General features: G+C 42.1%; 1 protein-coding gene across 4 annotated transcripts in view; it reads right to left on the reverse strand.

Moving 5' to 3' along the window:
- Positions 1 to 2,932: 2,932 nt before the first annotated feature.
- The window catches only part of lrr1 (leucine rich repeat protein 1), a 30,786-nt gene continuing 17,390 nt past the window's right edge, over positions 2,933 to 16,328 (reverse strand). For 3 of the 4 annotated variants that reach the window (XM_070879402.1, XM_070879403.1, XM_070879401.1), the window contains 2 exons: positions 5,237 to 5,964; positions 2,933 to 3,827 (listed from right to left, as the gene is read on the reverse strand). In XM_070879402.1, coding sequence (XP_070735503.1) covers positions 3,575 to 3,827; positions 5,237 to 5,964 — 981 coding nt within the window. In that variant the 3' untranslated portion in view covers positions 2,933 to 3,574. Of the gene's footprint in view, positions 3,828 to 4,159; positions 4,260 to 5,236; positions 5,965 to 16,328 lie in introns of all 4 variants that reach the window. The other variant, XR_011593134.1, reaches the window with a different exon arrangement.

Genomic DNA, 16,328 nt, shown 5'->3' on the forward strand with positions numbered 1-16,328 from the left:
CCACCTTGGGGAAAAAAAAAACAGTAAAAGGGAATATTATTTGAATGGGGAGAAATTACAACATGTTGCAGTGCAGAGGGACCTGGGGGTCCTTGTGCATGAATCCCAAAAAGTTAGTTTGCAGGTGCAGCAGGTAATCGGAAAGGCAAATTAAATGTTGGCCTTCAGTGCGAGAGGGATGGAGTACAAAAGCAGGGAGGTCCTGCTGCAACTGTATAGGCTATTGGTGAGGCCGCACCTGGAGTACTGCGTGCAGTTTTGGTCAACTTACTTAAGGAAGGATATACTGGCTTTGGAGGGGGTACAGAGACGATTCACTAGGCTGATTCCGGAGATGAGGGGGTTACCTTATGATGATAGATTGAGTAGACTGGGTCTTTACTCGTTGGGAGTTCAGAAGGATGAGGGGTGATCTTATAGAAACATTTAAAATAATGAAAGGGATAGACTAGAGGCGGAGAGGTTGTTTCCACTGGTCAGGGAGACGAGAACTAGGGGGCACAGCCTCAAAATACAGGGGAGCCAATTTAAAACCGAGTTGAGAAGGAATTTCTTCTCCCAGAGGGTTGTGAATCTGTGGAATTCTCTGCCGAAGGAAGCAGTTGAGGCTAGCTCATTGAATGTATTCAAATCGCAGATAGATAGATTTTTAACCAATAAGGGAATTAAGGGTTACGGGGAGCGGGCGGGTAAGTGGAGCTGAGTCCACGGCCAGATCAGCCATGATCTTTTTGAATGGCGGAGCAGGCTCGAGGGGCTAGATGGCCTACTCCTGTTCCTAATTCTTATGTTCTTCTGACTCAGCATGTAGTAATTGTATGTGTGGAGACTTGTGGCTGTATAGCTCCATTTTGGTAATGACATCAGGGTGAGCTGTGAGTACATCAGTTTTGTATAATAATTCTGATTGTGATGAGCTAGTTTCAGAACTCAGTAAGGTGTAGCACTAGTATTTTAATTAGGATTTTAACATCACAGTTCATTATCTAGCTTGGCCAGTATGATCTGCATTGGAAGGATTTTTGCTCTTTGGTGGATTAGAGTGTTTGCGGTCTTCTGCCAAATGCGTGAAATCGAATTTATATTGATCATGGAAGACAGTATTTTTGGGGGTAGGAGCATATCAGCTCAGGATAAAGTAATGCAGTGGTTATGTTACTGGACTAGTAATCCATGGCTGTTTGAGAATTTAAATTCTGTTTCAAAAGTCTCAATCCAGTTCCTTGTGGGCATAGGCTCACAATGCAAACTTGCTTCTAATTCAGCACTAATTGGCAATCTCAGTCTGGAAGACCAGTGTAGGGAATGTCACAGTGCAGCAGAGGCGACTGTTCACCAGAAGTTGTTTTCAACTTTAAAAGCTTAACTTTCTGCAGGGCTATGAAGCAGCTGCTTTTATACATTAGCTAATTATTATCCTTACCAGTTTAAGATCACTCTTCAAAATGAGTTCTGACTGATAGGGCAATAAAATTTTTTCCTATAGTTACCAGGAGATGTGATTCAATTACAAGTATTAAAGTTGGTGTCGGTCATGTCTTCTACTAAAAGGCCCTATGTGCACCTCCTCCTTGGGAGTCCTTGTGCATGAAACACAAAAAGTTAAGTATGCAGGTACAGGAAGTAATCAGGAAGGCAAATGGAATGTTGGCCTTTATTGCAAGGAGGATAGAGTATAAAAGCAGAGAAGTCCTGCTACAACTGTACAGGGTATTAGTGAGGTCACACCTAGAGTACTGCATACAATTTTGGTCCCCGTGTTTAAGGAAGGATATACTTGCATTGGAGGCTGTTCAGAGAAGGTTCACTAGGTTGAGTAGGTTGGGCCTATACACATTGGAGTTCAGAAGAATGAGAGGTGATCTGATCGAAATATATAAGATAATGAGGGGGCGAGACAAGGTGGATGCAGAGAGGATATCTCCACTCATAGGGGCAACTAAAACTAGTCTCAATAAGGGACTGCCCATTTAAAATTGAGATAAGGAGGTTGTAAATCTATGGAATTCTCTGCCCCAGAGAGCTGTGTCATTGAATATATTTAAGGCGGAGATAGATAGATTTTTGAGCGATAAGGGAATAAAGGGTTAAGGGGAGCGGGCAGGGAAGTGGAGCTGAGTCCACGATCAGATCAGCCATGATATTAAATGAAGGAGCCAGATGGCCTACTCGTGCTCCTATTTCTTATGTTCGTAAGCACATTGCTGAGAGTCTGGAGTCACATAGGCCAGACCAGGAAAGGAAGGCAGATTTCCTTCCTTAAAAGGAACCAGATGGGTTTTTACGATAATCCGATAGTTACATAGTCACTATTACTGATACTAGCCTTTTATTGCAGACTTAATTAATTAACTGAATTTAAATTCCCCAGCTACCGTGGTGGGATTTGAACCCAGGGTTATTAGTCCAGGCCTCTGGATTACTAGTCCAATAACATTACCACTATGCTACCGTTCTCTTAGACTGCCAGCGAATCCAAGGAATCTTAAGAGAAAATGGGCCGAAAATCAAACATGATTTTGATTTTTTTGACAGGAAGTGGTGCCGATATAACTTGTGGTTGAAAAGCTCACATTTAAGAACTGTGCAGAGTTGACAGCGTTGATGGTGAAACAAGTCCTTCTATTAGTCAAGTGCAGAGAAGCACTGATTCACGCAAGATCACATGATACAATCATAGTATAACCACAGGTGCTGCTTGAACTAGAAAGTACAGAATGTTTGAGGTCTTGAAACTAGGGTCTACTAACTCCATTGAGTAAATTCTCAACCCATCTAAATGACAAGAAGCAACACATTTTACTTTTATAGAAAATCATTTTTGGTGCTGAAACAAAATTGCAAAAATAATTAAAATGTAAACATTTCCAAGAATTATATCTTGTATTAATATTGGTCTGTCTGGTGTAATTTTAATGGACACAACACCAAATTATTAAGTTAATTTTTATTAAATATAAATGAAAATGCCACATTCAAGGGAACAAATTTCTTATACATTACAGTCTTGTCAATAAAAAAAACAACTGTATACTTCAGGTTTAAACGCTGCTGTAGGAAAGTGAGACACCCAGTGATCTATATACATTGACTGTTGTTGTGCTGCCTTGTATAAACTTTAGTTATGCGTGACTTAATCTATATACAGTCTCAAGATCCACTTAAATTTTATTCTTAAAAAAGTATTGCAAGCATTTTTAAACACTAATTTTCCTGTCAAACAGGCTTAATAAAAGTGTCCCAAGATTACAAAATATAGTACCCGAACTGCTGAACATCATTTCAACTCAAAACTTAAAACGTAAACAGTTTCAAGTTTCAAGTTTCCTCCCAGCAAGACTGCAATACCCACTTGCTGATTTGGAGTTCATAGTTTGTAGTAGTGTTCTTAAAATGTACATTTTGTTAAATTTCATCCACCACAGGAGTACACACCGATGCTGGATATGTTGGATAACAGCCGTCGTGTACATTGAGGTCTCTGCTTATCTCTTAAATCAATACAAATTCCTAACATTAATACATTTGGGAAATATTCTGCAACCTACCATTTAGTTACAGTATTTCACACTGATCATCTGTTGCGTTGTTGATACTTGTCAAGGAACTCTGAGTAACAAGTTAACGAACAGAAATAACAGAGAATTGGGGCCTCAGTGCCACCCATGTTGTCCACAAGGACCACAGTATGGGAGACCTGATGCAAATTCAGATTTACAACCACTTGAATGAAAGAGTTCAGGCAAGGTCTTCTGCAAAGGCATGTTTTAGTCAAATCCAGATCTTGACATAGATGAGCTGGAAGGATATTTGGCCCATAAGCAATCCTTTACAAGAAAAAAAATGCAATTAGTTAAAAAGGTAAGACATTAAAAGATCTAAAGCACATACAAGATGTAAAATAACCAAGTCTCAGCCATAACTGGACTCCATTCCAGGCCATTTAATTGATGGGTATAATTGACAGTGCATTGAATAAGTCACAAAGTTGAATACAACACTTATTCTAAGCTTCCACACATTGTTACATGTTTACATAATAGGGTGCAAAGTGCTGCTGAGATAGCAAATTATTGCAGCAACAGATTGTCATTTTTGCTTTCTGTATTTTTTTAATATATGCAAAAAATGTTACTTTGAAGCAACTCAATATCTGTACCATTTGAATGTCCGATTCCCATCCAAATCATGGGTTTGAATCCAAGCTTTCTCCAGTATTCAAACTCCCCCGCATTGGTTTGTTGGCACACAGCATTTACCTTGGGCAAGGGAGAAACCAACAATTCTCAATGTAAAAATGCACTTCAAGTTTGGCAAAGCCTACTAAACTCCTGACTCTGGGAGCTCCAACAGCTTTGTCAGTCAGTGGCATCACAAGGAAGATCCCAGGTCTAGGTTGTGTTAGCTGATCTCAGCTAGGGTGACATTGCAGACAATTTGTCTCGAGACCCTCAACTTTAACTGATGGAAAGGATGGGTTGGAGGGAGATATGGAAATCAACCAGACTTCTCAAATCCTAATTGCTGCCCAGTGACTTCTGCTGGAAAATATACATGTGTAAACATCAGCGAGGACAGAAATATGGTCAGCTCTGGTTCCTCCCATAGTTGAAAGTCAAATTGCTGTCAATCCAATTGGATAGGTATTAGAAAGTTGCTGACATCTATGAAACTATACCTAAAATATATGTCAGCACCTACTGGATGGAATGTATTGTGGGAGATATTTGGGAGCAAAATATTAGTGCAGATTCTTCTTCCAAGCTGGAAGGGTTTAAAAAAAACCGTAATAGTAAAATAATCAATTTTGCGCTGGATTTTAAGTAAAATTCTTTGTTAATTTTTATTCCTGAAGCACCATCCACAGACAAGGCTATTTTGGTGCTTATTTTAAAATTGCCAGTTAAAATAACTTCTCTCAAAGTAAATATGCATTTAAAATCAACATTATAGATTGCAGAGAAGTAACAGAATTCTGTGAATCATTCGGCTGCGATTCAACAGGAGAGAGCAGCTCAAAAGCAATCAGTTATATCTGTAGTTTGATGTGCTCCCTGTGTTGCAATACTGATCATCCTGTACTTGGCCAAGTACAAGGGGAACACATTTATATTGTGGTCAGCTTTTACTAAATCTGCAGACTTGAAACCCAGTAATGCTGCTGCTGCTAGGCTAATGGGCAGACCCATTATTAAATGCTGCATCTATTTTATTTGTGTGCGTTAAAATCCCTTACCTGTAATTTACCATTGCTCTTGCTGCAATCTCCAACAGGGTCATTGGAATCTGCAGCTGAATTGTCGGAGCCAGAAGATTAGGCTGTTCAAAAAGGTTTCCAAATAGATCCACATTCTCAAGGCACAACCTCTGGAAATCACACGGAAGATAAGGCAATTTGTTGCGCGCTGCTGAGAGGAAGCGCAGTTTAGTTAGCTGTCCAATCTTGTAAGGAAGCTGGAGTAACTCATTGTCATCAAGTTTTAGATTAATGAGTTCATGCAGTTCACAGAACTGAACAGGCAGTGCACGTAATCTGTTGTGGCTCAAGTCCAAAAACTGCAGTGATTTCTGCAATGTGGAGCTACACAATGCAACACTGAATGTCTCCAAGTGGTTATTGTGCAAAACAAGTTCAGACAGGCAGGCAAGATCCCCGATGGTAGCTGGAAGTTTGCGTATGTGGTTATTGCTAAGATCCAGCTTCCGCAGTCTTCTAAGGCAAAGCATACGCATATCCACACGTGCTAGTTTGCAGTAGGACACCTGCAGAAATTCTAGAGAGTAAGGGAAGTTTGTGGTGAGAGGATAATCCTTTCTGGATGTGATTACCATTTTGGCTTTTGGCTTTTCAACCTCAGAGGTCTTAGCTGGAGCCAGGTTGGACAATGGTATAGTGTCTATTTCACTATCTCGGTGAGCCAGCCTTAAAGCAGAAAGGAAGTTCTTCAAATTATTGACATCTGCCTGTTAACAACAGAAAACATATTTCAGCACATTATGAAATACCTGTTAATGGTTTACATTGCATTGTTATACATAGAAAGTAACCTTTTTTGTTAGGCATTTCCATTTTACCATACGGAGCTGTGCTGTACCAGATAATTATTCTCCCAGAAAATACAACAGACTCTCACTCTAACATTGCTGACAAGAGTATATCATTTGGGTCTCCCTTATTAGAAAACACAAAGCTACAGCCAACCTTTAAATCATCCCTTGCTAGAATGTACTTTCTGTAAAAATGTGCTTCTGTAAAGAGTCAGCTAGAGTAGAATAATTCAACAGTTTCTCATTAGAAGCATGTAACATCAAACATATCCAAGTCACAAAAAATGTCAACCACAGCTATTAACATGGGACCAAATGTTCTATACATTTACATGAAGACAATTAAAGTGTAACTGACCTTTACACATTCACACTATTTAAGAATAGAATTACTGGTGATCGGTTTAGTATTCATCCTGCTTTAAATAGGTACCAATGAAGCGGGAAGAGGTCCTACAAGCTGAATTTAGGAAGCTAGGAGTTAAATTAAAAAGTAGGACCTCAAAGGTAGTAATCTTTGGATTGCTACCAGTGTCACGTGCTAATCAGAGTAGAGGGATCAGGATAGTTAGAATAAATATGTGGCTTGAGCAGTGGTGCAAGAGGGAGGGATTCAAATTCCTGGGACATTAGAATAATTTCTAGGGGAAGTGGGACCTGTACAAAAGGGACAGTCTGCACTTGGGCAGGACCAGAACTGATGTCCTAGGGGTAACAATTGCTAATGCAGTTCGGGAGTGTTTAAACTAATATGGCAGGGGGATGGGAACCTATGCAGCGAGACAGGGCGAAGTAATATGGAGTCAGAAACAGATGGTAGAAAGGTAAAAAGCAATAGTGGAAGGCCGAGTAAACAAAGGCAAGAAACAAAAAGGGCCACACTACATCATAATTCTAAAAAGACAAAAGGTGTTAAAAAAAAACAAGTCTGAAGGCTTTGTGTCTTAATGTAAGGAGTATCCGTAATAAGGTGGATGAATTATCTGTGCAAATAGATATTAACAGATATGATGTGATTGGGATTACAGAGAGGTGGCTTCAGGATGATCAGGGCTGGGAACTCAACATCCAAGGGTATTCAACATTCAGGAAGGATAGAATAAAAGGAAAAGGAGGTGGGGTAGCATTGCTGGTTGAAGAGGAGATTAATGCAATAGTTAGGAAGGACATTAGCTTGGATGATGTGGAATCTATATGGGTAGAGCTGCAGAACACCAAAGGGCAAAAAACGTTAGTGGGAGTTGTGTACAGACCTCCATACAGTAGTAGTGATGTTGGGGAGGGCATCAAACAGGAAATTAGGGGTGCATGCAATAAAGGTGCAGCAGTTATCATGGGTGACTTTAATATGCATAGCATTGGGCTAACCAAACTAGAAGCAATACGGCAGAGGAGGATTTCCTGGAGTGCATAAGGGATGGTTTTCTAGACCAATATGTCGAGGAACCAACTAGGGGTGGGGGGGGGGGGGGGGGGGGGAGGCCATCTTAGACTGAGTGTTGTGTAATGAGAGAGGATTAATTAGCAATCTCGTTGTGCGAGGCCCCTTGGGGAAGAGTGACCATAATATGGTGGAATTCTACTTTAGGATGGAGAATGAAACAGTTAATTCAGAGACCATAGTCCAGAACTTAAAGAAGGGTAACTTTGAAGGTATGAGACGTGAATTGGCTAGGATAGATTAGCGAATGATGCTTAAGGGGTTTGACAGTGGATGGGCAATGGCAGACATTTAGAGACCGCATGGATGAACTGCAACAATTGTACATCCCTGTGTGGCGTAAAAATAAAAAAGGGAAGGTGGCTCAACCGTGGTTATCAAAGGAAATCAGGGATAGTATTAAAGCCAAGGAAGTGGCATACAAATTGGCTAGAAATTGCAGTGAACCCAGGGACTGGGAGAAATGTAAAACTCAGCAGAGGAGGACAAAGGGTTTGATTAGGGCAGGGAAAATAGAGTACGAGAGGAAGCTTGCAGGGAACATTAAAACGGACAGCAAAAGCTTCTGTAGCTATGTAAAGAGAAAAAGATTAGTAAAGGCAAACGTAGGTCCCCTGCAGTCAGAATCAGGGGAAGTCATCACAGGGAACAAAAAAATGGCAGACCAATTGAACAAGTACTTTGGTTCGGTATTCACTAAGGAGGACACAAACAACATTCCGGGTATAAAAGGGGTCAGAGGGTCTAGTAAGGAGGAGGAACTGAGGGAAATCCTTATTAGTCGGGAAATTGTGTTGGGGAAGTTGATGGGATTGAAGGCCGATAAATCCCCAGGGCCTGATGGTCTGCATCCTAGAGTACTTAAGGAGGTGGCCTTGGAAATAGCGGATGCATTGACAGTCATTTTCCAACATTCCATAGACTCTGGATCAGTTCCTATGGAGTGGAGGGTAGCCAATGTAATCCCACTTTTTAAAAAAAAGGAGGGAGAGAGAAAACAGGGAATTATAGACCGGTCAGCCTGACATCGGTAGTGGGTAAAATGATGGAATTAATTATTAAGGATGAAATAGCAGCGCATTTGGAAGGAGGGGACACGATAGGTCCAAGTCAGCATGGATTTGTGAAAGGGAAATCATGCTTGACAAATCTTCTGGAATTTTTTGAGGATGTTTCCAGTAGAGTGGACAAGGGAGAACCAGTTGATGTGGTGTATTTGGACTTTCAGAAGGCTTTTGACAAGGTCCCACACAAGAGATTAATATTGAAAGTTAAAGCACATGGGATTGGGGGTAGTGTGCTGACGTGGATTGATAACTGGTTGGCAGACAGGAAGCAAAGAGTAGGCAGTGCAGTGGCAGGCAGTGACTAGTGGGGTACCGCAAGGTTCTGTGCTGGGGCTCCAGCCGTTTACATTGTACATTCATGATTTAGACGAGAGGATTAAATGTAGTATCTCCAAATTTACGTATGACACTAAGTTGGGTGGCAGTGTGAGCTGCGAGGAGGATGCTATGAGGCTGCAGAGTGACTTGGATAGGTTAGGTGAGTAGGCAAATGCATGGCAGATGAAGTATAATGTGGATAAATGTGAGGTTATTCACTTTGGTGGTAAAAACAGAGAGACAGACTATTATCTGAAAGGTGACAGATTAGGAAAAGGGGAGGTGCAACGAGACCTGGGTGTCATGGTACATCAGTCATTGAAGGTTGGCATGCAGGTACAGCAGGCGGTTAAGAAAGCAAATGGCATGTTGGCCTTCATAGCGAGGGGATTTGAGTACAGGGGCAGGGAGGTGTTACTACAGTTGTACAGGGCCTTGGTGAGGGCACACCTGGAGTATTGTGTACAGTTTTGGTCTCCTAACTTGAGGAAGGACATTCTTGCTATTGAGGGAGTGCAGCGAAGGTTCACCAGACTGATAGGACTGACAAAACAAGAAAGACTGGATCAACTGGGCTTGTATTCACTGGAGTTCAGAAGAATGAGAGGGGATCTCATAGAAACATTTAAAATTCTGACTGGTTTAGACAGGTTAGATGCAGGAAGAATGTTCCCAATGTTGGGGAAGTCCAGAACCAGGGATCACAGTCTAAGGATAAGGAGTAAGCCATTTAGGACCGAGATGAGGAGAAACTTCACCCAGAGAGTGGTGAACCTGTGGGATTTTCTACCACAGAAAGTTGTTGAGGCCAATTCACTAAATATATTCAAAAAGGAGTTAGATGTAAGTCTACTTGAAGCACTACTGTAATGTGGTAGGTATTTATTCAGTGGAACATGTGTTGAAACAAAAGCTGAATTTAGCCAATGGCACAATACTATTTGAACAGTAATAAGATTATAAGTAAGCAGTTTATTTGTGACCACTGTGTTTTGAAATGTTAATTCAGTTATTCCTCAAGACAAATAGTGCACTACAGTAATGGAAATTACACCATAGAAACACTTGACGTGTATTTTCTGAGTTGCATCTCAGTGCAATTTGGTGCAACAATAAAAAATATTTTAAAACTTTACAACCCAAGTATTATTCCTCCTGGATTTTCTCTATTATTCTCTTGAAGGTGGTCATTCATGCTTTAAAATCATAAATTTTACAAATGCCCCCTATAAAAGGGGAGAGGGACACTAAACCTGGCAATTAAAACAAATTAAACTTTAAAACATATAAAATCAAATTAAAATTTGGTTGCCGGGGGTGATAGTGCACTCCAGTCCCTCCGGCGCCCACCTCTCGCCGAAGGCCGCGAGCTCTCCAAGGACACGCTGAAGAGAGGCAGGCAGTCGGGTTGAACGACCCCCTCGACCGCCCGCTGCCTGGACAGGTTGATGACCACGTTGGACATGCCAAGGAGCAGTCCTACGAGGAGGCGAGATAGTTATACATATAGAGTGAACCCTGTTGTCAGCTGGCAGCGCTCTTCCCTGTGAATCAGGAAGCTCTGGGTTCAAACCCTACTCCAGGCATTAAGCAGATAATCTATGTTGATATTTCAGTGAGATACTGAGGGAGTGCTATATTGTTGGAGAGCTACCCTTTGAGGAAATATTAAATCAAAATCCCATCTGCTTGTTATGGAAGTTCAAGTGGATAGTAAAAAACACAAGGCATTAACTGGGGGCTCCCCTGGTTTCGTAGCCAATGTTCTCCCTCAATCACCATTGACCAGAAACTTAACTGGACCTGCCACATAAATACTGTGGCTACAAGAGCAGGTCAGAACCTGGGTATTCTACAGCAAGTGAATCATCTCCTGACTCCTCAAAGCCTTTCCACCACCTACAAGGCACAAGTCAGGAGAGTGATGGAATACTCTCTACTTTCTTGGATGAGTGCGGCTCCAACAACACTCAAGAAGCTCGACACCATCCAAGACAAAGCAGTTCGCTTGATCAGCACTCCATCCACCACCTTAAACATTCACTCCCTCCAGCACTGATGCAATGGTGCTGCAGTGTGTACTTGCTAGGGCTTCTTCAATAGCATCTCCCAAACCCACGACCTCTACCACAAAGGCAGCAAGCGCATGGGAACACCATCAGCTCCAGGTCACACACCATCCTGACTAGGAAATATATCGTCGTTCCTTCATCATCGCTGCGTCAACATCCTGGAACTCCCTATCTAATAGCACTGTGGGACCTGATTAATTTATAATTATCGAGTAGCTGTGTGCTGTCTACGTGCTCACTAACAATGGAAAAGGTTGCAGCATGGTTGGGGGCCAAAGCACAGTCACCGGGTTAAGCGCTGTTCCGACCAGATAACAGGAACATGCTGCGAAACAGTGAACAGCAGGTGGAAGGGGCATGATGTGGTAATCACATCATGACCAAGGCGATTGCTATCTGCAATGGACAGCTGGATCATAACCAGCGGCCGTCCGGGGTCGACAAACTGACCCCAGTAACAGCAGGGAGACAATCAGATAATGGGAAGACCCCACGCTCACGACTATAACTGAAGCTGTAACACGCGGTAGAGTGCACTTTATTCTTAGTAACCGCAAGATGTAACTGAACGAAACTGGGCCAATAAAGTTTGCCTGGATACTACCACCGGACTAGAGTCTCGTCAACTGCTAAGAATATAAGAGACCCTACAGCAGTATGGAGGTACCTTCAACACAGTTGCAGCAGTTCAAGAAGGCAGCTCACCACCACCTTCTCAAGGGCAATTTGGGATGGGTAATAAATGCTGGCATTGCCAGCAACACCCACATCCCAGGGAAGAGCACTGCTAGCTGACTCGAGTTTACTCAGTTTATAATGATCTTTAAAAAAAAAATTGCTGACTGGTTAATTATTTCGCTGCTGCTTGTGATTTCCTGCTACGTGTAAAATAGCTGCCATTTTTGCCTACATAAACAAACAGTTACTACACTTCAAAATAATTGATTGTGTGAAGAACTGAGATCGGATAAGGTTCTAAATAAATGTAACATTCTCTAGAGCATGAAGTCATCAATAAGTCTGAAATTCTCATGAGGTCACAACATTTGTAGCCTCATTTGGCAGCTTTATAAGTCCATGAAGCATAGGCATGAAACAGAATTTATTTCATCTACATATTAGTGTTATGTAGCTCACTTTAGTCACACTACATTTTTGGTAGTATTTCTCTAGCACTGACTAGGATACAAAACAAGCCTTTAAACGACAGAAATCGTTGCACAAACTGTATGGAGTTATCCTATTGAAGTTTTTATTGGTCAAATAAAAATAAGTCAAACATTATTGAACTTCAATTATGGAAGAAGTGCATTTTCAATCGATTGCAGACTTGGATACAGTTGGACAGAGGTATTTCTGTAAAGACACGTCTCGGGACAAATCTGATTCCTCCCGCTTTCAAATTATTTTCATAGATTGAAAGGATACACAAAGGCACAATAGATCTATTTTGCATTTGGACAATGGGAAATGTGGATCGTTAAAAATAGCACAATTTACATTTCATGCTATAGATTGCATTACGTGTGATAGAGGATTGGCTAACAGAAAACAGAGTCGGGATAAATGGGTTATTTTGCGGTTGGCAAACGGTAACTAGTGGGGTGCCGCAGGATCGGTGCTGGGGCCTCAACTATTTACAATCTATATTAATGACTTGGATGAAGGGACCGAGTGTAAAGTAGCCAAGTTTGCTGATACAAAGATGGTGGGAAAGCAAATTGTGAAGAGGATGCAAAGAATCTGCAAAAGGGATATTGAAAGGCTAAGTGAGTGGGCAAACAATTTGCAGATGGAGTATAATGTGGGAAAGTGTGAGGTTATCCACTTTGACAGGAAAAATAAAAAAGCAAATTATTTAAAAGGAGAGAGATTACAAAATGCTGCAGTGCCGAGGGACCTGGGGGTCCTTGTGCATGAAACACAAAAAGTTAGTATGCAGGTACAGCAGGTAATCAGGAAGGCAAATGGAATGTTGGCCTTTACTGCAAGGGGGAGGGAGTATAAGAGCAGGGAAGTCCTGTTACAACTGTACAGGGTATTGGTGAGACCACACCTAGAGTACTGCGCACAGTTTTGGTCTCCTTATTTAAGGAGGGATATACTTGCATTGGAGGCAGTTCAGAGAAGGTTCACTAGGTTGATTCCTGAGATGAAGGGGTTGACTTATGAAGAAAGGTTGGCAGGTTGGAGTTTAGAAGAATGAGAGGTGATCTTATTGAAACATAAAAGATACTGAGGGGGCTTGACAAGGTAGATGCAGAGAGGATGTTTCCACTCGTGAGGGAATCTAGAACTAGGGGGCAGAGTTTAAGAATAAGGGGTCGCCCATTTAGAACTGAGATGAGGAGCAATTTCTTCTCTGAGGGCCATAAATCTGTGGAATTCTCTGCCCCAGAGATCTGTGAAGGTTCACCAGACTGATTCCCGGGAAAGGCGGGACTGACCTATCAAGAAAGACTGGATCAACTGGGCTTGTATTCACTGGAGTTCAGAAGAATGAGAGGGGATCTCATAGAAACGTTTAAAATTCTGATGGTTTAGACAGGTTAGATGCAGGAAGAATGTTCCCAATGTTGGGGAAGTCCAGAACCAGGGGTCACAGTCTAAGGATAAGGGGTAAGCCATTTAGGACCGAGATGAGGAGAAACTTCTTCACCCAGAGAGTGGTGAACCTGTGGAATTCTTTACCACAGAAAGTTGTTGAGGCCAATTCACTAAATATATTCAAAAAGGAGTTAGATGTAGTCCTTACTACTAGGGGGATCAAGGGGTATGGCGAGAAAGCAGGAATGGGGTACTGAAGTTGCATGTTCAGCCATGAACTCATTGAATGGCAGTGCAGGCTCGAAGGGCCGAATGGCCTACTCCTGCACCTATTTTCTATGTTTCTATCTTAATGAATGGCAGAGCAAGCTTGAGGGACCGTAAAGCCTACTCCTGCTCCTATTTCTTATGTTCTTATTCCAAGATTGGTTACTTAAACTACTTGTCCAGGACAATCCAGCGGAGATAAATTATCGTACCGAAATGTAAAATGATTTTACACAAAGCTTTGAATGCAAACTACAGGTTTGCATTAACAAGGTCCATAGGGAGGAGGATCGGTAACAAAAATATTTCAGGCAGTAAATTATTTTCTCAACTGAAAGATTTACCCATAAATAATTGATTTGATTATCTAATTCATAGGAAGTTAACTAAATTCACCACAGAAGAAAAATCAGATAAAGATATCCAATGAAGTCTCAATAGAATTTAGGTTGACATTAAAATGCTAAATTAACACGTACAGACAATGCATCACTTAAATTTTGGCAAATGTCAAAGGTATTGAGGCATGTTGCATCCACTGCCAGTTACCAAGATGTCTAGGCTTTATGCCAACATCAAGTAGGTCTCAACAGAGAAGCGAAGCAAACCACACGATGACCAGAGGAAGTAAATTTCCAAAGATAAACACTTGGGGCCCAAGTTTCCAAATGATTTGCGCCTGATTTTTAGGAGCAACTGGTGGAGAACGGACTATCTTAGAAATCGCAATTCTCCACATTTTTTTTTCTGCAGTTCTAGTCAGGTAGAACAGTTCTACTTTGGAACAGAATTTTTTTTTCAAAAGGGGGCGTGTCCGGCCACTGGCGCCTGATTTGAAAGTTTCCACAGTGAAAACGTACTCCAAACTAACTTAGAATGGAGCAAGTGAAGATTTTGTAGAACTGAAAAAAACTGTTCTACACATTAAAAAATCAGGCGCAGGTTACAAATTAGGCGTCCAGAACGAGGTGGGGGAAGGGAAGTCATTAAATTCTACAATAAATCCTTATTTATACTTCTACAAATAAATCCAACCTGAATAAACATTTATAAGCAAAGAAAAGATTAAATAAACCATCTTCCTACCTGTGTGAAAGTGCTTCAGGCACGGAGAATGCTGCAGTCAGCCTGAGGCGCCCGTTCTTCCCGCGGGGAGGGGGGGGAAAAGAGAGAGGGAGGCGCCCGTTCTTCCTGCGGCGCGGGGGGAGGAGGAGGTGCCCGTTCTTCCCGCGGCGGGGGGGGGGGGGGGAGGGGGAGAAGGCGTCCGCTCTTCCCGCAGGGGGGGGGGGGGGGGGGGTGGGGGAAGGAGGAGGCGCCTGTTCTTCCCACGGGGGAGGGGGGAAGGAGACAGTGAGAAGGCTGCAAGTGCTGATGGCAATGTGCTTTTATTAAAAAATGTTCAAAAATTAAACAGCTACAAAGAACTACAAAAATGGCCAAGTGCCAATGTTTCCTTCACACTGCGCGTGCGCGAACGCTCCAACACGCACGGTTGCCGGCAGGAAAAAACTAATTTAAATAGTACCCGCCCCCTCCCACTTACAAAATCGCCGCGAGTGTAGGCTCCGCCCCACTGGGCGAGGAGCTGCAGAACGCTCCAGAATCGCGAGTTTTTTTTTTAAGACGCCGTTTTAGGCGTGAAAAACGGGCGCCCAGCTCCGAGGGGCAACCGTTTTTTATCGTGTGGAAACTTGGGCCCTATATGTGGTGTGAATTAACCATTAATACATTTGTCTCATAAAATTCCCATTTACTTTTGTGAGCACAGGTAGAACGTCCAAAATCTAGAGTTCTAAAAACCGGAACTGTCCGAAAACTGGACATTGTGCAGATTGCAAGAGTTGAAGTCCGGAAATATTTCCCGAAAACTGGACTTTTAAGCTGTACATACCTTTCTCCAAGCAGGAATCCAGAAAAATACGCAGCCCGGCACGGCCTCGAGGTTGCCGTCGGATGTAATGCTCCAAAATTCGGAAATTCATGAAAGTCGGCCCAAGGGTTTCCGGATTCGGGACGTCAGATTTTCTCCGAAATCCGGAAATACCCGAAAACCGGAATGGCCTCGGTCCCGAGGTTTCTGGATGTTGTATCTGTATACCAATTTCACTCCCTGTGATAGGGTGGAAGGCAGGAGAGATTGAATAACAACCGTTGTCATTCAATCTCTCTTGCCTTCTACCCTATCACAGACCTTCCCTTTTAGTTCTTTCCTCCCAATTGAGAAGATCGACGCGTGGTTTAATGCAGTCAGCTGACCTCTCTAGATGCTTCCAATCTCTGCTTTGGTAGTGATAAGACTTTTATGTAAGGGGAAAATGGAGTGATTTAAGTTATTTTACAAACACTCAAGAATCTACTGGCAGTTTTATGCTATTCGCGTCATGGACCATTTGAACGTGGGGCCATTGTCGATTATTTACATTTGTGCTTTCAGCTTTGTTGCTATGTGGACATCTACAGCCTACATTTTTCTACCGGTTGTGCACAAATTACAATTATATTAATGGCTTGTGAGTGAAATAATTAGGGTTTTATTGCTATTTCTTATAATACATGCCAGTTTTTAGT

Source organism: Pristiophorus japonicus, chromosome 4 (genome assembly GCF_044704955.1).
Source record: "Pristiophorus japonicus isolate sPriJap1 chromosome 4, sPriJap1.hap1, whole genome shotgun sequence".
NCBI classification, from domain to species: domain Eukaryota; kingdom Metazoa; phylum Chordata; class Chondrichthyes; family Pristiophoridae; genus Pristiophorus; species Pristiophorus japonicus.